Raw genomic sequence first — 25,021 nt, 5'->3', positions numbered from 1 at the left:
AACATTCACAGTTTCATTGAATGTAAACAATACTACGGGCGCGCGCTCGCGACGGGACAAATCGAACAAAGAAACTTTAATTTCAGGCGTAAATGGGAGTAACTCCGGTACCCCGGAAGTCTTCAAACTGCTTTGCGCGAAAATAACATCGCGCGAAACAGTCATTTTATGGCTATGCGCGAAAATAAAATACCGCGAAAATAAAGTAATTTACATTACACAATACAGGACCTGAAATCATTGTTCTGTCTTGGTAGTCTGAGTGGGCTACTAATTGCACATACACAATACAGGACCTGAAATCATTGTTCTGTCTTGGTAGTCTGAGTGGACTACTAATTGCACATACACAATACAGGACCTGAAATCATTGTTCTGTCTTGGTAGTCTGAGTGGGCTACTAATTGCACATACACAATACAGGACCTGAAATCATTGTTCTGTCTTGGTAGTCTGAGTGGGCTACTAATTGCAAAAGTTGGTATTTGGACAATAAATTTGGTAAATCACCAGTGAATACATGGTAATTACTAACTCACTTTCTGCAGGACAACCCATGCTTAGTTATTTAGATATATCAGTAGAGACATTTTTGGGCTACTAATTTTGAAAAGCGGTAACCATAGCCACCTGAATTGGTAGTCTCTGTGCCTACTGAGCTGTGTAAATAAACAACGTGCTTCACTACAATGAGTCTATGCATTTAGCTTCAGTTTCACATTATCTTTAAATCAGCTATAGCTCAGGCGATCTTCCTATCAACTATTATTTGTTGTTTATTTCAGGATGTCAGTGAATTTACTCATAAATTACTAGAATGGTTAGAAGATGCATTTAAAGCCAGTATATCTAGAAAACTCTTAAATAGGTAAATGAAGTTTATGTGTTACTTAAATCATGGTCACGCATGATGGTTTTGGCATATCTGTCATGAAAGTGTGAAAGTATGAGTGATTTATGTATCAAGTGACCATGATTTAACGAGTTTGTACCATAGCTGTCATTAATTGGTTCGTTGCGGCCAACCAAATTGTTGCTACATTTGTATGAGTATGCATAGCTTAATTTGTAGTAAATTTGTTGTATTGATTTGTCTGTTATTTGATCACAACATATACCATAATCACAAATATTTCTAGAACACCAATTTAAGGCAGCCATGGTACAATTACAAAATAACATACAGCTAAATGACTCCCTGTCTGAGCTGCTCAACTTTATAAGTGAACATTTTAGATTTAAATATTTACTGATAATGTATTTACTTCATTCAATATATTGCATATAATTCTAAAATCATATTTGTTGCATACTTAATTGTTAAAAGATGACTTAATTTGCTGTTTGAAACTCGTTTGTCATTTACATATTAAGTGTAAGTAAATATGATATTGTCAAATAACTAACATTGTATTTTTTGTAAGCTATTTATATTCTTTTTTCTTCCCGTTTTCTTAGTTCAGATCATTGCAACCCTGGCATATGTCTCATAAGGCAAGGTTTCACTAAATTTACTATGTTATTTTTCTCACAGAGATGAAGCCAGTAATAAAGTAGATGATCAAGACAATCCAATGCTACAATTATTTTATGGTCAATTCAGAGCAGAAGGAATAAATGAAGGTTAGTTTTAATATCCAGCTATGCAGTGAAATGAGAGAAATGCTGATTGCTAACCAGTCCAGATACCAAGTTAGCTAGCCAATTAGAACATAGTGTGTTGTATTTCACATCCATTATAAATGCTGATTGACTAACCAGTCCAGATACCAAGTTAGCTAGCCAATTAGAACATAGTGTGTTGTATTTCACATCCATTATAAATGCTGATTGACTAACCAGTCCAGATACCAAGTTAGCTAGCCAATTAGAACATAGTGTGTTGTATTTCACATCCATTATAAATGCTGATTGACTAACCAGTCCAGATACCAAGTTAGCTAGCCAATTAGAACATAGTGTGTTGTATTTCACATCCATTATAAATGCTGATTGACTAACCAGTCCAGATACCAAGTTAGCTAGCCAATTAGAACATAGTGTGTTGTATTTCACATCCATTATAAATGCTGATTGACTAACCAGTCCAGATACCAAGTTAGCTAGCCAATTAGAACATAGTGTGTTGTATTTCACATCCATTATAAATGCTGATTGACTAACCAGTCCAGATAGCAAGTTAGCTAGCCAATTAGAACATAGTGTGTTGTATTTCACAACCATTATAAATGCTGATTGACTAACCAGTCCAGATACCAAGTTAGCTAGCCAATTAGAACATAGTGTGTTGTATTTCACAACCATTATAAATGCTGATTGACTAACCAGTCCAGATACCAAGTTAGCTAGCCAATTAGAACATAGTGTGTTGTATTTTACAACCATTATAAATGCTGATTGACTAACCAGTCCAGATACCAAGTTAGCTAGCCAATTAGAACATAGTGTGTTGTATTTTACAACCATTATAAATGCTGATTGACTAACCAGTCCAGATACCAAGCTAGCTAGCCAATTAGAACATAGTGTGTTGTATTTTACAACCATTATAAATGCTGATTGACTAACCAGTCCAGATACCAAGTTAGCTAGCCAATTAGAACATAGTGTGTTGTATTTCACAACCATTATAAATGCTGATTGACTAACCAGTCCAGATACCAAGTTAGCTAGCCAATTAGAACATAGTGTGTTGTATTTTACAACCATTATAAATGCAGATTGACTAACCAGTTCAGTTACCAAGTTAGCTAGCCAATTAGAACATAGTGTGTTGTATTTCACAACCATTATAAATGCTGATTGGCTCACCAGTCCAGATACCAAGTTAGCTAGCCAATTAGAATATAGTGTGTTGTATTTCTCAACCATTATAAATGCTGATTGACTAACCAGTCCAGATACCAAGTTAGCTAGCCAATTAGAACATAGTGTGTTGTATTTCACAACCATTATAAATGCTGATTGACTAACCAGTCCAGATACCAAGTTAGCTAGCCAATTAGAACATAGTGTGTTGTATTTTACAACCATTATAAATGCAGATTGACTAACCAGTCCAGTTACCAAGTTAGCTAGCCAATTAGAACATAGTGTGTTGTATTTCACAACCATTATAAATGCTGATTGGCTCACCAGTCCAGATACCAAGTTAGCCAGCCAATTAGAACATAGTGTGTTGTATTTCATAACCATTATAAATGCTGATTGGCTATCCAGTCCAGATACCAACTTAGTTAGCCAATTAGAACATAGTGTGTTGTATTTCACATCCATTATAAATGCTGATTGGCTATCCAGTCCAGATACCAAGTTAGCTAGCCAATTAGAACATAGTGTGTTGTATTTCACAACCATTATAAATGCTGATTGGCTAACCAATCCAGATACCAGGTTAGCAAGCCAATTAGAACACAGTGTGTTGTATTTCACAACCATTATAAATGCTGATTGACTAACCAGTCCAGATACCAAGTTAGCTAGCCAATTAGAACATAGTGTGTTGTATTTCACATCCATTATAAATGCTGATTGGCTAACCAGTCCAGATACCAAGCTAGCTAGCCAATTAGAACATAGTGTGTTGTATTTCACAACCATTATTAATGTTGATTGACTAACCAGTCCAGATCCCAAGCTAGCTAGCCAATTAGAACATAGTGTGTTGTATTTCATAACCATTATAAATGCTGATTGACTAACCAGTGCAGATCCCAAGCTAGCTAGCCAATTAGAACATAGTGTGTTGTATTTCACAACCATTATAAATGCTGATTGGCTAACCAATCCAGATACCAAGTTAGCTAGCCAATTAGAACATAGTGTGTTGTATTTCACAAACCATTATAAATGCTGATTGGCTAACCAATCCAGATACCAAGTTAGCTAGCCAATTAGAACATAGTGTGTTGTATTTCATAACCATTATAAATGCTGATTGACTAACCAGTCCAGATACCAAGTTAGCTAGCCAATTAGAACATAGTGTGTTGTATTTCACAACCATTATACATGCTGATTGGCTAACCAGTCCAGATCCCAAGCTAGCTAGTCAATTAGAACATAGTGTGTTGTATTTCACAACCATTATAAATGCTGATTTAGTGATTGACTAACCAGTCCAGATCCCAAGCTAGCTCGCCAATTAGAACATAGTGTGTTGTATTTCACAACCATTATAAATGCTGATTGGCTAACCAGTCCAGATACCAAGTTAGCTAGCCAATTAGAACATAGTGTGTTGTATTTCACAACCATTATAAATGCTGATTGGCTACCCATTCCATATACCAAGTTAGCTAGCTAGCCAATTATATTATAGTGTGTTGTATTTCACAACCATTATAAATGCTGATTGGCTAACCAGTCCAGATACCAAGTTAGCTAGCCAATTAGAACATAGTGTATTGTATTTCACAACCATTATAAATGATGATTGACTAACCAGTCCAGATACCAAGTTAGCTAGCCAATTAGAACATAGTGTATTGTATTTCACAACCATTATAAATGATGATTGACTAACCAGTCCAGATACCAAGTTAGCTAGCCAATTAGAACATAGTGTGTTGTATTTCACAACCATTATAAATGCTGATTGGCTCACCAGTCCAGATACCAAGTTAGCCAGCCAATTAGAATATAGTGTGTTGTATTTCACAACCATTATAAATGCTGATTGGCTAACCAGTCCAGATACCAAGCTAGCTAGCCAATTAGAACATAGTGTGTTGTATTTCATAACCATTAGAAATGCTGATTGGCTAACCAAGCTAGCTAGCCAATTAGAACATAGTGTGTTGTATTTCACAACCATTATAAATGCTGATTGACTAACCAGTCCAGATACCAAGTTAGCTAGCCAATTAGAACATAGTGTGTTGTATTTCACAACCATTATAAATGCTGATTGACTCACCAGTCCAGATCCCAAGCTAGCTAGCCAATTAGAACATAGTGTGTTGTGTTTCACAACCATTATAAATGCTGATTGGCTACCCAGTCCAGATACCAAGTTAGCCAGCCAATTAGAACATAGTGTGTTGTATTTCACAACCATTATAAATGCTGATTGGCTAAGCAGTCCAGATACCAAGTTAGCTAGCCAAATAGAACATAGTGTGTTGTATTTCACATCCATTATAAATGCTGATTGGCTAACCAGTCCAGATACCAAGTTAGCCAGCCAATTAGAACATAGTGTGTTGTATTTCACAACCATTATAAATGCTGATTGGGTACCCAGTCCAGATACCAAGTTAGCCAGCCAATTAGAACATAGTGTTTTGTATTTCACAACACTGAACAGTGTAAACTGAACAATGCTTAGAAAAGTATACGCATGTCATGTATTCAATAAATATTTAATAATAATGTGTTGGAATTTATATAGTGCTATACATGTATAGGCACTTTGCATTACCTTATACATATTTACATTATGGTCCCACAGCCTTATAAATCATTTCGTAAACAATCATCAACACCATGGGGAGTATTCAGCTTGAGCAGCTCAGAGTGCATCAGAGGTACTCGCACACATATAGATTGCACTACCCTACAAGGTAGCCATTTACTCCTGGGTGGAGTGAAGCACAGGAATAGAATTCCTTCACCAAGCATGATTCAAACCAACATTTCTCTGATTGTGAAGCCGAAGTCATAACCATTATATCATAAGGTATTTATTTTGTTTGCAGGTAAGGTGTTCTCAAATCAGGAGACATTTGGACAGTACCCTCTACAAGTGAATGGTTTTGATAATTTACATGAGAGTTTAGAGGCAGCTACTGCACATTTGAAAATAGAATCCGTCAACTCAGATACAGCTAGCCAATCAGGACAAGAGGTAAGTTTGTAGTAGATTCACTAGTCACTTCATTGCTAACAGTAAATATGGTGACCCCAATTATTTCCATCTTCCACTGGTGTTCTGCAGAGAGCTGTGGTGAAGACCGCCGGTGCCCTGTCTGTTTGATTTCCTACTCTATCTTTAGTAACCATAAACATGCAGAGTGGAACAGAGTGTCATATGTTAAAAAGTGAGTTTATCATTTTCATATTTGAAGTGAAGTTTTTATTGTTGTTTCTTTACAGCACTGGTTCACACAGCTGCCACCAGTTCTGACATTTGAACTTTCCAGATTTCATTTTAATCAGCACTTAGGAAGACCTGAAAAAATTCACAATAAATTAGTGTTTCCACAAATCATATATATGGACAGGTAAGATTGCAAATACTACACTATCGAATGCTTTATTTTAACTGGAATAATTTTTACCAAAACAATGTTTGGCTGTTTTTCATAAAGTTTATTTTCACCGATTTTTACTGAGTTGAATGTAAAATATATTTTTGCTTGATTCAATTTTTTTCAATAAAGATAGCAAAAATAAATTCCAACTAAAAATAGTTTACTTTACAGTCTCTCAGCTTGTCTTATTTTGGGCCAGCTTTCTAGTTTTTAGCATCAAAGCTGCATTCTCACTTTGTATTATATGCAGAATACCTCCCAGTGAATATTGTGATCAACAACAAACAATGATAAAATTAGTTGCTATGGCAACTAATCATGAAATATTGAAGCACTTACAGGGATCAGTGAGATGTTTTCTACAGATCATACAAAGTGAGAATGCAACATTGAATATTGACAGGGGCAATGTGTCTCTTGTCTGTTCATTGTGCTTCATTCAGAACATTGTATTTATAGAAACTTGAATTGCTTTATTTTGTGATTTAAAACATCTTTATATTGTTAACAGGGGTCAGTGAGATGTTTTCTACAGATCATACAAAATACAACTTTAAATGACTTAGTGAACTTAAATGGCTTTATTTTGTGAACTTGGGTGGCTTTATTTTGTAAGCTTGGGTGGCTTTATTTTGTAAGCTTGGGTGGCTTTATTTTGTTAGCTTGGGTGGCTTTATTTTGTTAGCTTGGGTGGCTTTATTTTGTTAGCTTGGGTGGCTTTATTTTGTTAGCTTGGGTGGCTTTATTTTGTTAGCTTGGGTGGCTTTATTTTGTTAGCTCGAGTGGCTTTATTTTGTTAGCTCGGGTGGCTTTATTTTGTTAGCTCGGGTGGCTTTATTTTGTTAGCTTGGGTGGCTTTATTTTGTTAGCTTGGGTGGCTTTATTTTGTTAGCTTGGGTGGCTTTATTTTGTAAGCTTGGGTGGCCTTTTGAACTGCTTATCTTTCTGATGAAAGTTGCATCAAATCTGAGCTTCCACTTATGCTGATATTATTTGAGTCAAAGCATTTATACAAGACATGGAAGCTGATTTCTGATTGGCTTAAATGTTAGGTGTTACTCACCTGTTAAACAGAAAAAAATTTATAGCACTATGAAAAATCACTTAGTGTAATATATTTCTCTTAATCTTTCTTTTTTTATATAACTAATTTTTTGAAATAGTTCACATTGGTTATTCATCATGGTCTTTGGTGTCTGAATCTCACAGTAATTGACCATTATTGACTGATGAAGAGTTAGTCTTATTTCTGACACTTTATGTTTGTAGGTATATGGAGTGCAATAAAGACAAAACTAGAATACTACGTGAAAGAATAAAAGGATTGCGACAACAGTTACAAGAATTATGTGGAAGATTAGAAAGGTAAAAAGAACAGTGTGTATGTATGTGAAGAAGATTCTCAGAATGTGTCGCAGTTAAATGGCTTGTGAGTTGATGGCATTTTTGGCTCAACGGACCTTAGGTCAGCTGAGTCTATGGGATGGGTTTCTGTCCTGCGTCTATCGTTCGTCTTTCTATCTATCTGTCTGTCTGCACGGCTTTTTCTCAAAAACCGCCGAACCGTTTGACTCAATTTTTGGTGTGTGGATGCCTTGATGAGTGTAGATGGTAATTTGTTCATGAAAAGTCGATCTGCCAAAAATTATGCAAATTAGCCCCCCAAAACTCTAAAATTTCCTTTATGCTACCATGACAGTAAGTGGTCTACAGTGCTGATATTGATGGTGCATGTGCCTTGGGTTGTTCTCTATCAGTTTTGTTTATTTGGTAAGGAAATTTTCAATTTCCTAATTTTGGAGAATATTTTAAAATGGTCATTTTTGGTCAAAAATTCTATTTTCGACTTCTTCTCCGAAACTGGTAGTCGATTGCTTTCAAACCAGCATGGTATATACATTGGGTGAACCTCTATCAGATTTGTTCATTTTGTGTTGACATCTTCAATTCTCTATTTTTAGCAAATATTTTGTCATTTTTAATCAAAAATAGTACTTTTGACTTGTTCTTCAAAACCAGTAGTCCAAATTCTTTGATACTTGGTACACATGTAGCTTGGATGACACTTCAGAATTTCAGAAATTCATGATTATTTTTATTACCTTCTCCTTAATGCACTACAGTTGTCGGAAAATGGACAAAACTTGGGAAGATTATACAATGATGCCATATTGAAATTATATGCTCACAGGGAGATATGTAATGTTTCCCATTTGTTCTGTCAACTGTTTCTCATTCTCAAATAGCACATGGGAGTTCTAAGTTTTTGACTCCCATGTGCGAAGCACAAAAAGGGAGTCTTTGCAGTTAGTGTGTCTGTCTGTGTGTCTGTCTGTGTGTCTGTCTGTCTGTGTGTCTGTCTGTCTGTGTGTCTGTCTGTCTGTGTGTCTGTCTGTCTGTCTGTCTGTTCCATCAATATCTCAAGAACCAATGTTCGGATTTCAATGAAACTTGGTATATAGCTTGTCTGGGGCAATGCGCAGATTTGATTAGTTTTTGGTTGACATCGATGCATATTAATGAGCTCATCTGCATAATAATGTGTGAATTTTAAGCTATTTCAGTTGTATCTCAAGAAGCATTAAAACGATTTTTATATAACTTGGTAAAAATTTTACTAATGATTGGCTGCTGCAATTCATTGTTTTATTTTTTTAGCTCCGCTGTCGACTTTGTCGAGCGGAGCTTATCATATGAGTGATTGTCCATCGTCGTCGTCGTCGTCGTCCGTCGTCGTCGTCCGTCTCCGTCGTCCGTGTCAATGTTTTACTTTTTCGACTTCTTCTTGAAAACTTACAAGCCTGAATGTTTTGATACTTGGTGTATATGTACGTTGGGTAGACCTCTCTCAGATTTGTTCATTTCATGATGATATCTTCAATTCCCTAATTTTGGTGAATATTTTTGTCATTTTTAGTAAAAAGTGATATTTTCGACTTCTTGTTGAAAACCGCAAGTGCAATTGCTTTGATATTACATATATAGGTACTACATGTGGACCTCTCTCAGATTTGTTCAGTTCATGATGATATCTTCAATTCTCTAATTTTGGTGAATATTTTTGTAATTTTTGGTAAAAAGTGATATTTTTGACTTTTTGTTGAAAACCGCAAGTCCAATTGCTTTGATATTACATATATAGGTACTACATGTGGACCTCTCTCAGATTTGTTCATTTTGTAATGATATCTTCAATTCTCTAATTTTGGTGAATATTTTTGTAATTTTTGGTAAAAAGTGATATTTTCGACTTCTTGTTGAAAACCGCAAGTCCAATTGCTTTGATATTACATATATAGGTACTACATGTGGACCTCTCTCAGATTTGTTCATTTTCTAATGATATCTTCTGTTCTTTAATTGCCATGTGCATTGCTAACAGCGGAGGTATCTCAGCCGACAGGCTGCTTGTTTAAATTTTTTTCTGCCCAATTGCATGAATACAATAGGAATCGGTGAGTGGACTAATTTGCATAATGATGCGCATGCGTATTCTATTTTTTATGACCAGCAATTTATGATGGTGTCAGCCATTTTGTTATTTCCAGTGTGTTGTGCAAAAACGAAGCAAGCGCTCGGGAGATGAAATGTATCATTTAACATTATGAAAAGGTCTAAGAAATTACATATATGATTTTTTTATTATCGTATAAGTAAATAAATAAATAAGTAATTGAACAAATGTATTACCTCAATGACTGTGAAACGAAATACTGCGCAAGCTAGTTTACATTCATGTGTGGTGTACAATTACATTCAAGCCACGGAACATTAAACCCTGTGTGAGCCCAGTCAAGAAAATAATGAATGTGAGATTCATCATCGCCAAAATCATGGCAGTGTTGAAGATATGAAAATGGTTGGTAGGTCGATTTCATGGTAAAATGTTGTGTAAATTCGTTGTACTTGAATCCTGATTTATCACCATATTATTGAACGCGAGAACAAATATGGTGACCTCCAGCATCAATGTAGTTGTATCAAGTCGCTGCCGTAAGGAGATATTTCCTTTGTATCGCTTACCAACATTGTATTGTACTTCTTTCCTTTATTTTCCTTTACACATTTGGAAACTTGCATGGTGCACTTTCACCCCCACCTTCCCCAAATTACGAAGCTATCATGTCGATTAGTAGGTATAGGATGTCTATGCGTGTTGATGACTACTGCGTTGTGTAAGGGCTTCTCGTACGTAAAATTCCCAGTAAAAATATCTATTTACACAGAGCTGACAAAATTCGCCTACATGTGTAAATATATGTTGGAATTTGGAGAAAAAAAACTCGTAAAACATACCGAATTTACCGTGTCAGGAGTGATCAATTTTTGATGCTGATTGTTGGTGGGCTGATCAGCATGTTTGGATTATTTCTGAGAACGTTCTTCGTGTGGGAAATCACAAAATCATTAGCACTAAGTAAGCTGGTTTACCTTATTTTTGTGTCAGAGTACCCTGTACAAATGACATGAATCGACATGCGATGATTACCAAAACAATTTGACAATCGGTGTCTCATTTGTTCACCGCCCCCTCAACACGGTGATTTATTATGACGGTGATTTGTTATGAGGGGTATTTTTTCCCGGCCCTTTTCGTCAGAAATTACGAATTCATTGGCTCTAATATATCCTAGTTTACTTTAGTTTTTTCATCCGAGTATTCTGTACATTGATTTTACCTAGCAAAGGAACAATCGGTGTCTGGCTTTGTTATATTTACACTATCGCAACACCTTATGTGGGCCCCCAGCGTGGGCCTCGTGTTTCACTATTTTTTTCATTGAATATTACACGGCACAATATCCCTCAAATCGGAAGACACATTTATTGCTCGTGTTACTGTTCCTATTAAGTTAGCCATGGAGCAAAAAAGAAAATATGGTTAAGCTGAATACCATGCTTCATGTGGAATGTATAGACCGTGATGTCGGCATTAACTACTGGATGCACAGTGGAAACCACTGGGGCAACGCCACGCTGACCGGCGTCTCCTGCCTGGTAAAAAAACAAACATGCGGGACGGGCTGCAGGGTTTTAAGCCGTCGTAGATGTTTTCGAAACGAAAATTAGCGAATAGGTTTTGTTTTGAGCCACTTAAATCGTCCTGTGTATATTTTTGGTTGGTACTCATGGCGTGCGACGTGCCCCAGATAGTGTCAATTTATACGCAGTAACAAATGAGACGCGTTGGGGATTACTTTGAATTTTATGTACCGAGAAGTACGTCTGCCGTAAATTATTAATATTTGTTATGGTACTGAGCTGTACGATGGTTGTAATTTTACCATGTCGATTTTCGGGATATACGAACCAATCGAAAAGATTGTGATGCCTTCCTTGTTAATATACGTAACTGAAAATAAACAAATATAATATTTATTGACACACATATTGATATTAAGATAGTGGTTTGAATTTTAGATATTTAGATTGTGATTGTTTGTTAGAAATTTACATAGTTGTTCTTGCTACTTTACATTTTCTGTGTTAACTAAATTTCTCAAATATTTTTAAATGCCCTATAAGTTTATTTTGGGCATTTATTTGTTTACTATTTTCATTGCATTTCATTTTTCCCAATGTTTTATGAATTATTTCAGTTTTCTTTTTAATGTTTCAATTTTGTGTAGACTTTTTATGCATATTTTTAAGTAGGCTTATTGTAGGTATACGATGTCTATGTGTGTAGATGACTACTGGTGGCTCCTTATTTAATAGGTTATTCATAACTTGTTTATCATTTTGAAATATTCACGAATATTACATCATGATCCCTATTCCCTCAGCACACGAGAGTTCTTTCTAAGCTTTCTTTGATCTTTGATTGGTCTATTGTGATTGTAATGAAAACATAACTATTCAAAATATTTAAAAGTGTATAGACTTGATTGATTTTGGTGGACAATTATGCAAATTGCCTAATTTACATACCAATGTTTAGGCTATTTTGGTGATATCTTGAGAACCATTTAATATGTTTTAATAAAACTTGGTGCATAGATGTGTTGGGCAGTTTCCAGATATATTTATTTTTTGGTGGAAATTTATGCAAATTAGATAATTTGCATATCAGCTAGTGAAATTCAAGCTATTTGGGTGCTATTTCAAGAACCATTCAACATATTTCAACAAAACTTGGTATATACATGTATTACAAATTCAGATAATTGCAAATATCATGTTATGTTATTCTCTCAACATGCTGGAGTTCTTTTTAAGCTCTCTTTGATTCTAATTTTATTGAATATTTCTGTTATTTTTGTAAAAAATTCCACTTTTAGCATTATGTTTTATTGTCTCACTCACTGCCTTTTGGGGTATGTCATATACAGCACTAATCTTTTGTACAATAACCATTTAGCAACAGGCCATTGGCCTATTTTTGACTTGTGCGTTGATGCCATTTTTGACTTGTGCGTTGATGCCATTTTTGACTTGTACGTTGATGCCATTTTTGACTTGTGCGTCGATGCCGTTTTTGACTTGTGCGTTGATGCCATTTTTGACTTGTGCGTTGATGCCATTTTTGACTTGTGCGTTGATGCCATTTTTGACTTGTGCGTTGATGCCATTTTTGACTTGTGCGTTGATGCCATTTTTGACTTGTGCGTTGATGCCATTTTTGACTTGTGCGTTGATGCCATTTTTGACTTGTGCGTTGATGCCATTTTTGACTTGTGCGTTGATGCCATTTTTGACTTGTGCGTTGATGCCATTTTTGACTTGTGCGTTGATGCCATTTTTGACTTGTGCGTTGATGCCATTTTTGACTTGTGCGTTGATGCCATTTTTGACTTGTGCGTTGATGCCATTTTTGACTTGTGCGTTGATGCCATTTTTGACTTGTGCGTTGATGCCATTTTTGACTTGTGCGTTGATGCCATTTTTGACTTGTGCGTTGATGCCATTTTTGACTTGTGCGTTGATGCCATTTTTGACTTGTGCATTGATGCCATTTTTGACTTGTGCGTCGATGCCGTTTTTGACTTGTGCGTTGATGCCGTTTTTGACTTGTGCGTTGATGCCATTTTTGACTTGTGCGTTGATGCCATTTTTGACTTGTGCGTTGATGCCATTTTTGACTTGTGCGTTGATGCCATTTTTGACTTGTGCGTTGATGCCATTTTTGACTTGTGCGTTGATGCCATTTTTGACTTGTGCGTTGATGCCATTTTTGACTTGTGCGTTGATGCCATTTTTGACTTGTGCGTTGATGCCATTTTTGACTTGTGCGTTGATGCCATTTTTGACTTGTGCGTTGATGCCATTTTTGACTTGTGCGTTGATTCCATTTTTGACTTGTGCGTTGATGCCATTTTTAACTTGTGCGTTGATTCCATTTTTGACTTGTGCGTTGATTCTATTTTTGACTTGTGCGTTGATGCCATTTTTGACTTGTGCGTTGATGCCATTTTTGACTAGTGCGTTGATGCCATTTTTGACTTGTGCGTTGATGCCATTTTTGACTTGTGCGTTGATGCCATTTTTGACTTATGCGTTGATGCCATTTTTGACTTATGCGTTGATGCCATTTGTATAATGTACACCCATATCTACACTTGACAAGAATAATGCACACCCATATCTACACTTGACATGTATAATGCACACCCATATCTACACTTGACATGTATAATGCACACCCATGTCTACACTTGGCATGTATAATGCACACCCATATCTACACTTGACATGAATAATGCACACCCATATCTAAACTTGACATGTATAATGCACACCCATATCTACACTTGACATGAATAATGCACACCCATATCTACACTTGACATGTATAATGCACACCCATATCTACACTTGACAAGAATAATGCACACCCATATCTACACTTGACATGTATAATGCACACCCATATCTACACTTGACATGAATAATGCACATCCAGGGATCTTGCCAGCCCAACGTGAGTGCCGGTCGGTCATGAATATTAATGAGCTATATGAATATTAATGAGCAATGAATATTAATGAGTTCAGTCGCAGTGCGAATATTTTTGGAATTAGACATTATGTTTCACAATTTAGAAGAGTTTGAATTTAAAATATAAATATAATCGAAATGCAAATGCTGCGAACTAAAAAACAGAAACAAATAAATTATTGTTGCAATATTAATGTCTATTGTAAAAAGTTAAATAAAACGCATTTGAAACGTTTCAGCCAGGATTATTTTCACGATCTTATTTATTCAAAAAATCAACCACGTAATTATTTGGAGTATTGTTGTAATTTATGACTTGTACCATCAATTTCTAAAACGTGTATATTCACAGTAATGAACGATCAAATAAAACTTCCGAACTTTCAAAGTTACGACGTGACATAACTTACTTCGCGATGTTATACACCGATTATACCAATAATTCTTCTTACTCAGTCATGATGCCAAGCAAAAAATGTTACTTTGTTATTTTGATAAGAAATAAAAGTAAAATTTGACTTAGTTTTATCGGGAGCGAATATTTTTAATCACTTGGTCGCCTCGATAAAAAACACAGCCCGCCACGATGTTTGTGATGTATTAGTTGGCCGGCATGTGTCCTTCGACCCGATGGGTCAATAATTCCATTAACCAATCAGAATGCTGCATGGTAATGTCGGTAGAACCCGAAGTTTTCCGAATGGTAGTGATCATAAAAATTACATTGTGGAAGTAAAGCGATGTCGTAGCACGATGTGTTGACATCTATTTCAGTTGAAAACTGCACGATGGTTATCGAAAGAGGTGATTTGCAATTTTTAAAAGATAAAATAGGTCTTGGAAAAAGAGTTTTTACATGAATCGCGATGATAACAGTTCAAATGTATTTTACCAAATCATGCAATAAACACGTTGATTTTTTTCTTGAGTAGCTTAAACTGATTGTGAACTCCGCTTTGACCATGTTATATCGGGGTGAAATTGATTTTGAAAGAATTTTAGTATTCAATCTAAAGACTGTCTATCGCAGAAAGTATTTACTTACAAACAAAGAGATGTTAATTTCACAAAATTGACTAGTCGCTACGTATCGTTCGACTAGGTCTATTGTTTACAAATTATAATCCACGACTGACAGGATGCGTGTCGGTCGGTACATAATTATAATCGGACAATAGTCCTGGTCGGAAGCATTTCTTGGTGGTCGCTAATTTTGAGTGCTGGTCGGGGCCGACCCTGCACATCCATATCTAGACTTGACATGTTTACTTTTCATTTAAGGTTTTTAAATTATGGAACTGGTGCTAAAAGGTTTCCCTTGATGGATGTTTTACAGTATGCATTGGAGTTTGCTAGTAGCAAGACGCCTGTAGTGGGTGAAAACAGCGACATGTCATCACCTAAACCTACACCATTCAACCCTGATGATGTAGAAATGTGTACACCACCAAGGACTACATTAGATATATCAATGGGAAGGTAAGTTATGACATGTCATCATCTAAACCTACACCATTCAACCCTGATGATGTAGAAATGTGTACACCACCAAAGACTACATTGGATGTATCAATGGGAAGGTAAGTTATGACATGTCATCACCTAAACCTACACCATTCAACCCTGATGATGTAGAAATGTGTACACCACCAATGACTACATTAGATGTGTCAATGGGAAGGTAAGTTATGACATGTCATCACCTAAACCTACACCATTCAACCCTGATGATGTAGAAATGTGTACACCACCAAGGACTACATTAGATGTGTCAATGGGAAGGTAAGTTATGACATGTCATCACCTAAACCTACACCATTCAACCCTGATGATGTAGAAATGTGTACACCACCAAGGACTACATCAGATGTGTCAATGGGAAGGTAAGTTATGACATGTCATCACCTAAACCTACACCATTCAACCCTGATGATGTAGAAATGTGTACACCACCAAGGACTACATTAGATGTGTCAATGGGAAGGTAAGTTATGACATGTCATCACCTAAACCTACACCATTCAACCCTGATGATGTAGAAATGTGTACACCATCAAGGACTACATTAGATGTGTCAATGGGAAGGTAAGTTATGACATGTCATCACCTAAACCTCCACCATTCAACCCTGATGATGTAGAAATGTGTACACTACCAAGGACTACATTAGATGTGTCAATGGGAAGGTAAGTTATGACATGTCATCACCTAAACCTACACCATTCAACCCTGATGATGTAGAAATGTGTACACCACCAAGGACTACATTACATGTGTCAATGGGAAGGTAAGTTATGACATGTCATCACCTAAACCTACACCATTCAACCCTGATGATGTAGAAATGTGTACACCACCAAGGACTACATTAGATGTGTCAATGGGAAGGTAAGTTATGACATGTCATCACCTAAACCTACACCATTCAACCCTGTTGATGTAGAAATGTGTACACTACCAAGGACTACATTAGATGTGTCAATGGGAAGGTAAGTTATGACATGTCATCACCTAAACCTACACCATTCAACCCTGATGATGTAGAAATGTGTACACCACCAAGGACTACATTAGATGTGTCAATGGGAAGGTAAGTTATGACATGTCATCACCTAAACCTACACCATTCAACCCTGATGATGTAGAAATGTGTACACCACCAAGGACTACATCAGATGTGTCAATGGGAAGGTAAGTTATGACATGTCATCACCTAAACCTACACCATTCAACCCTGATGATGTTGAAATGTGTACACTACCAAGGACTACATTAGATGTGTCAATGGGAAGGTAAGTTATGGCATGTCATCACCTAAACCTACACCATTCAACCCTGATGATGTAGAAATGTGTACACCACCAAGGACTACATTAGATGTGTCAATGGGAAGGTAAGTTATGACATGTCATCACCTAAACCTACACCATTCAACCCTGATGATGTAGAAATGTGTACACCACCAAGGACTACATTGGATGTGTCAATGGGAAGGTAAGTTATGACATATCATCACCTAAACCTACACCATTCAACCCTGATGATGTAGAAATGTGTACACCACCAAGGACTACCTCAGATGTGTCAATGGGAAGGTAAGTTAGGACATGTCATCACCTAAACCTACACCATTCAACCCTGATGATGTAGAAATGTGTACACCACCAAGGACTACCTCAGATGTGTCAATGGGAAGGTAAGTTAGGACATGTCATCACCTAAACCTACACCATTCAACCCTGATGATGTAGAAATGTGTACACCACCAAGGACTACATTAGATGTGTCAATGGGAAGGTAAGTTATGACATGTCATCACCTAAACCTACACCATTCAACCCTGATGATGTAGAAATGTGTACACCATCAAGGACTACATTAGATGTGTCAATGGGAAGGTAAGTTATGACATGACATGACATGTCATCACCTAAACCTACACCATTCAACCCTGATGATGTAGAAATGTGTACACCACCAAGGACTACATCAGATGTGTCAATGGGAAGGTAAGTTATGACATGTCATCACCTAAACCTACACCATTCAACCCTGATGATGTTGAAATGTGTACACTACCAAGGACTACATTAGATGTGTCAATGGGAAGGTAAGTTATGACATATCATCACCTAAACCTACACCATTCAACCCTGATGATGTAGAAATGTGTACACCATCAAGGACTACATTAGATGTGTCAATGGGAAGGTAAGTTATGACATGTCATCACCTAAACCTCCACCATTCAACCCTGATGATGTAGAAATGTGTACACTTCCAAGGACTACATTAGATGTGTCAATGGGAAGGTAAGTTATGACATGTCATCACCTAAACCTACACCATTCAACCCTGATGATGTAGAAATGTGTACACCACCAAGGACTACATTAGATGTGTCAATGGGAAGGTAAGTTATGACATGTCATCACCTAAACCTACACCATTCAACCCTGATGATGTAGAAATGTGTACACCACCAAGGACTACATTAGATGTGTCAATGGGAAGGTAAGTTATGACATGTCATCACCTAAACCTACACCATTCAACCCTGATGATGTAGAAATGTGTACACCACCAAGGACTACCTCAGATGTGTCAATGGGAAGGTAAGTTAGGACATGTCATCACCTAAACCTAAATTCAACCCTGATGATGTAGAAATGTGTACACCACCAAGGACTACATTAGATGTGTCAATGGGAAGGTAAGTTATGACATGTCATCACCTAAACCTACACCATTCAACCCTGATGATGTAGAAATGTGTACACCACCAAGGACTACATTAGATGTGTCAATGGGAAGGTAAGTTATGACATGTCATCACCTAAACCTACACCATTCAACCCTGATGATGTAGAAATGTGTACACCATCAAGGACTACATTAGATGTGTCAATGGGAAGGTAAGTTATGACATGACATGACATCACCTAAACCTACACCATTCAACCCTGATGATGTAGAAATGTGTACACCACCAAGGACTACATTAGATGTGTCAATGGGAAGGTAAGTTATGACATGTCATCACCTAAACCTACACCATTCAACCGTGATGATGTAGAAATGTGTACACCACCAAGGACTACATTGGATGTGTCAATGGGAAGGTAAGTTATGACATATCATCACCTAAACCTACACCATTCAACCCTGATGATGTAGAAATGTGTACACCACCAAGGACTACATTACATGTGTCAATGGGAAGGTAAGTTATGACATGTCATCACCTAAACCTACACCATTCAACCCTGATGATGTAGAAATGTGTACACCACCAAGGACTACATTAGATGTGTCAATGGGAAGGTAAGTTATGACATGTCATCACCTAAACCTACACCATTCAACCCTGATGATGTAGAAATGTGTACACCACCAAGGACTACATTGGATGTGTCAATGGGAAGGTAAGTTATGACATGTCATCACCTAAACCTACACCATTCAACCCTGATGATGTAGAAATGTGTACACCACCAATGACTACATTAGATGTGTCAATGGGAAGGTAAGTTATGACATGTCATCACCTAAACCTACACCATTCAACCCTGATGATGTAGAAATGTGTACACCACCAAGGACTACATTAGATGTGTCAATGGGAAGGTAAGTTATGACATGTCATCACCTAAACCTACACCATTCAACCCTGATGATGTAGAAATGTGTACACCACCAAGGACTACATTGGATGTGTCAATGGGAAGGTAAGTTATGACATGTCATCACCTAAACCTACACCATTCAACCCTGATGATGTAGAAATGTGTACACCACCAATGACTACATTAGATGTGTCAATGGGAAGGTAAGTTATGACATGTCATCACCTAAACCTACACCATTCAACCCTGATGATGTAGAAATGTGTACACCATCAAGGACTACATTAGATGTGTCAATGGGAAGGTAAGTTATGACATGTCATCACCTAAACCTCCACCATTCAACCCTGATGATGTAGAAATGTGTACACTTCCAAGGACTACATTAGATGTGTCAATGGGAAGGTAAGTTGTGACATGTCATCGCCTAAACCTACACCATTCAACCCTGATGATGTAGAAATGTGTACACCACCAAGGACTACATTAGATGTGTCAATGGGAAGGTAAGTTATGACATGTCATCACCTAAACCTACACCATTCAACCCTGATGATGTAGAAATGTGTACACCACCAAGGACTACATTAGATGTGTCAATGGGAAGGTAAGTTATGACATGTCATCACCTAAACCTACACCATTCAACCCTGTTGATGTAGAAATGTGTACACTACCAAGGACTACATTAGATGTGTCAATGGGAAGGTAAGTTATGACATGTCATCACCAAAACCTACACCATTCAACCCTGATGATGTAGAAATGTGTACGCCACCAAGGACTACATTAGATGTGTCAATGGGAAGGTAAGTTATGACATGTCATCACCTAAACCTACACCATTCAACCCTGATGATGTAGAAATGTGTACACCACCAAGGACTACATCAGATGTGTCAATGGGAAGGTAAGTTATGACATGTCATCACCTAAACCTACACCATTCAACCCTGATGATGTTGAAATGTGTACACTACCAAGGACTACATTAGATGTGTCAATGGGAAGGTAAGTTATGACATGTCATCACCTAAACCTACACCATTCAACCCTGATGATGTAGAAATGTGTACACCACCAAGGACTACATTAGATGTGTCAATGGGAAGGTAAGTTATGACATGTCATCACCTAAACTTACACCATTCAACCCTGATGATGTAGAAATGTGTACACCACCAAGGACTACATTAGATGTGTCAATGGGAAGGTAAGTTATGACATGTCATCACCTAAACCTACACCATTCAACCCTGATGATGTAGAAATGTGTACACCACCAAGGACTACATTGGATGTGTCAATGGGAAGGTAATTTATGACATGTCATCACCTAAACCTACACCATTCAACCCTGATGATGTAGAAATGTGTACACCACCAATGACTACATTAGATGTGTCAATGGGAAGGTAAGTTATGACATGTCATCACCTAAACCTACACCATTCAACCCTGATGATGTAGAAATGTGTACACCACCAAGGACTACATTAGATGTGTCAATGGGAAGGTAAGTTATGACATGTCATCACCTAAACCTACACCATTCAACCCTGATGATGTAGAAATGTGTACACCACCAAGGACTACATTGGATGTGTCAATGGGAAGGTAAGTTATGACATGTCATCACCTAAACCTACACCATTCAACCCTGATGATGTAGAAATGTGTACACCACCAATGACTACATTAGATGTGTCAATGGGAAGGTAAGTTATGACATGTCATCACCTAAACCTACATCATTCAACCCTGATGATGTAGAAATGTGTACACCACCAAGGACTACATTAGATGTGTCAATGGGAAGGTAAGTTATGACATGTCATCACCTAAACCTACACCATTCAACCCTGATGATGTAGAAATGTGTACACCACCAAGGACTACATTAGATGTGTCAATGGGAAGGTAATTTATGACATGTCATCACCTAAACCTACACCATTCAACCCTGATGATGTAGAAATGTGTTCACCACCAAGGACTACATTAGATGTGTCAATGGGAAGGTAATTTATGACATGTCATCACCTAAACCTACACCATTCAACCCTGATGATGTAGAAATGTGTACACCACCAAGGACTACATTAGATGTATCAATGGGAAGGTAAGTTATGACATGTCATCACCTAAACCTACACCATTCAACCCTGATGATGTAGAAATGTGTACACCACCAAGGACTACATCAGATGTGTCAATGGGAAGGTAAGTTATGACATGTCATCACCTAAACCTACACCATTCAACCCTGATGATGTTGAAATGTGTACACTACCAAGGACTACATTAGATGTGTCAATGGGAAGGTAAGTTATGACATGTCATCACCTAAACCTACACCATTCAACCCTGATGATGTAGAAATGTGTGCACCACCAAGGACTACATTAGATGTATCAATGGGAAGGTAAGTTATGACATGTCATCACCTAAACTTACACCATTCAACCCTGATGATGTAGAAATGTGTACACCACCAAGGACTACATTAAATGTGTCAATGGGAAGGTAAGTTATGACATGTCATCACCTAAACCTACACCATTCAACCCTGATGATGTAGAAATGTGTACACCATCAAGGACTACATTAGATGTGTCAATGGGAAGGTAAGTTATGACATGTCATCACCTAAACCTACACCATTCAACCCTGATGATGTAGAAATGTGTACACCACCAAGGACTACATTGGATGTGTCAATGGGAAGGTAAGTTATGACATGTCATCACCTAAACCTACACCATTCAACCCTGATGATGTAGAAATGTGTACACCACCAATGACTACATTAGATGTGTCAATGGGAAGGTAAGTTATGACATGTCATCACCTAAACCTACACCATTCAACCCTGATGATGTAGAAATGTGTACACCACCAAGGACTACATTGGATGTGTTAATGGGAAGGTAAGTTATGACATGTCATCACCTAAACCTACACCATTCAACCCTGATGATGTAGAAATGTGTACACCACCAAGGACTACATTAGATGTGTCAATGGGAAGGTAAGTTATGACATGTCATCACCTAAACCTACACCATTCAACCCTGATGATGTAGAAATGTGTACACCACCAAGGACTACATTAGATGTGTCAATGGGAAGGTAAGTTATGACATGTCATCACCTAAACCTACACCATTCAACCCTGATGATGTAGAAATGTGTACACCACCAAGGACTACATTAGATGTGTCAATGGGAAGGTAATTTATGACATGTCATCACCTAAACCTACACCATTCAACCCTGATGATGTAGAAATGTGTTCACCACCAAGGACTACATTAGATGTGTCAATGGGAAGGTAATTTATGACATGTCATCACCTAAACCTACACCATTCAACCCTGATGATGTAGAAATGTGTACACCACCAAGGACTACATTAGATGTATCAATGGGAAGGTAAGTTATGACATGTCATCACCTAAACCTACACCATTCAACCCTGATGATGTAGAAATGTGTACACCACCAAGGACTACATTAGATGTGTCAATGGGAAGGTAAGTTATGACATGTCATCACCTAAACCTACACCATTCAACCCTGATGATGTAGAAATGTGTACACCACCAAGGACTACATTAGATGCGTCAATGGGAAGGTAAGTTATGACATGTCATCACCTAAACCTACACCATTCAACCCTGATGATGTAGAAATGTGTACACCACCAAGGACTACATTAGATGTATCAATGGGAAGGTAAGTTATGACATGTCATTACCTAAACCTACACCATTCAACCCTGATAATGTAGAAATGTGTACACCACCAAGGACTACATCAGATGTGTCAATGGGAAGGTAATTTATGACATGTCATTACCTACACCTTATCTTGTATCAAGCACATGCATCTGCATTGATGTAAATGAGTTAATCATAATTGTTATGTGGTGTTGCCATTGTGTACAACAACATGTCTAATATATCATATTTTATTGCAGTGTGACAGAATCCCCAAATAATTCTCCAAATAAAGTTAACTTACAAGACAGCGCAATGCAAAGTACAGCAATCAGTCCATTCCAGGCTGCTGGGGACGATGTGAAAATGGAAGAAACTACTACCCCTTCTCCTAAACATATTACAGATACCGAACTTAATGTATTGCAAAGTTGTCTGCGTAGGTGGAGAACAGAAGTAGAAAGTGATGTCAGAGGTATGTTTTATATATTGATAAGATAAACTTTCTTACAGCTGAATGGAAAAGATACATTTTTATTTTAAGTGGAAAAATGTAAATAAAATAATAAAACAAGACAAGTCTTTAAAAAAGAACCTGTTTACTGGCTGAAAGGAATGATTGTTTTTAATGTTTGTCTATATCTATAATTTTTTGTGAATAGATTGAGTAACGTTTTCTTGTTTCTGAAAAAATACTGTTCATCTTCTAATTGGTTTTGCAGTATTTGCATTTTCTTTTTCTAATGCTAAGTTTTACCCCTGATGTGTACATTGTTTAATTTGAAGTTGATGTGCACTACGTCTCATTTTAGCCAAAATGACTATTTCATCTTATACAAAATACTGCTTTTTGGAATCTTAAAAAAACAATAACTGACATTTTATTTAGTATTATATGTATTGTACTTTTTTACTAATGGAAACAAGAATGCAATAAGTTTATTATCTTTTCTATGTAATATTTTAATATGACAAATTCATTGTTAGTTTAGATGACCTGAAGGATAAGTTGTAATTATTTGGGTGGATATGGCAATTGTAGAGATGTCTACACATTTACATATGTCGGCTGTGAAATTGTAATCAGACCAGGAAACGGAACCCATCATATTCAAACAAATTTGGAATAGTGGACTTGTTCCTGTCTGTTAGTCAATCCATTCAATCTCATTATTCATCCAGAACATGAAACAAAGACATAATATCATGGATGGCCAGCTAGTGGTCGTTTTGTTGATAAAAGTCCATCAAAATCTTCTTTTTCAGCCTTGTACATACGTAGTTGACTACATACATTTCTTGACATGCATTATTATTCTGTTTTGTAGCATTACAGGATCACATACATAAAATAAGACAAACCATTGATGACATGTATGAAGAAGAAGATTTGAGAAAAGTAAGTTGTTTACCTTATTAAAGCATACTTCAGAACAACTGCCTTGACTGGTAATCCTCCATTCATGACTACATGTAGTACCCATTCTCACTGATATATCAACCATGACTATTATAATCAGTCTAAAATATCAGTCCCTGTCTAATGTTTTAATTATCCTGATAGTATTGAGAAATCCTGACTTGTGGAATTGATATATTTACAGTGTTATATTGTTTTTTTTAGTGTCCATATTTACTGCATGCAGTATTGGTACATGAAGGACAAGCCTCAGCTGGTCATTACTGGGCTTACATAAGAAATCACATACATGAAAAGTGGCTTAAGTTTAATGATATCTCAGTGGTGGATGTAAGCTGGGAGGAATTACAGCGAGAGTCTGCTGGTGGATCTGGTAATGCAAGTGCTTATTGCCTTATGTATGTAGATGGCAATAACACAGAACTATTCGCAAGTAAGTTTATTATGGTGTAATTTAAAGCGGGAGGGTCATCACCTGTGTGTGTGCGTAATTGAGTCCCAAGCAATGATAACAACACATGCTGAAAAACGCAAAGGCTCATGGGTAGGCGCTTGTTTGTA

The 25,021-nt window shown here is 37.0% G+C and overlaps 1 protein-coding gene across 4 annotated transcripts in view; it reads left to right on the top strand.

Annotated features, from left to right (window-relative positions):
• LOC102808534 (ubiquitin carboxyl-terminal hydrolase 25-like) overlaps positions 1 to 25,021 on the top strand; it is a 121,425-nt gene that overhangs the window by 26,136 nt on the left and 70,268 nt on the right. For all 4 annotated transcript variants that reach the window (XM_085499043.1, XM_085499042.1, XM_085499041.1 and 1 more), the window contains exons 7-15: positions 786 to 868; positions 1,535 to 1,623; positions 5,700 to 5,848; positions 6,097 to 6,224; positions 7,524 to 7,619; positions 15,474 to 15,671; positions 23,301 to 23,515; positions 24,369 to 24,439; positions 24,665 to 24,893. In XM_085499043.1, coding sequence (XP_085355169.1) covers positions 786 to 868; positions 1,535 to 1,623; positions 5,700 to 5,848; positions 6,097 to 6,224; positions 7,524 to 7,619; positions 15,474 to 15,671; positions 23,301 to 23,515; positions 24,369 to 24,439; positions 24,665 to 24,893 — 1,258 coding nt within the window. The remainder of the gene's footprint in view (positions 1 to 785; positions 869 to 1,534; positions 1,624 to 5,699; positions 5,849 to 6,096; positions 6,225 to 7,523; positions 7,620 to 15,473; positions 15,672 to 23,300; positions 23,516 to 24,368; positions 24,440 to 24,664; positions 24,894 to 25,021) is intronic.

The sequence above is a fragment of the Saccoglossus kowalevskii genome, chromosome 5 (genome assembly GCF_978046115.1).
Source record: "Saccoglossus kowalevskii chromosome 5, keSacKowa6.1, whole genome shotgun sequence".
In the NCBI taxonomy this organism is placed as follows: Eukaryota; Metazoa; Hemichordata; class Enteropneusta; family Harrimaniidae; genus Saccoglossus; species Saccoglossus kowalevskii.
The sequence above is the reverse complement of the archived record's forward strand: the minus strand, read 5'-3'. Positions and strand labels throughout refer to the sequence as shown.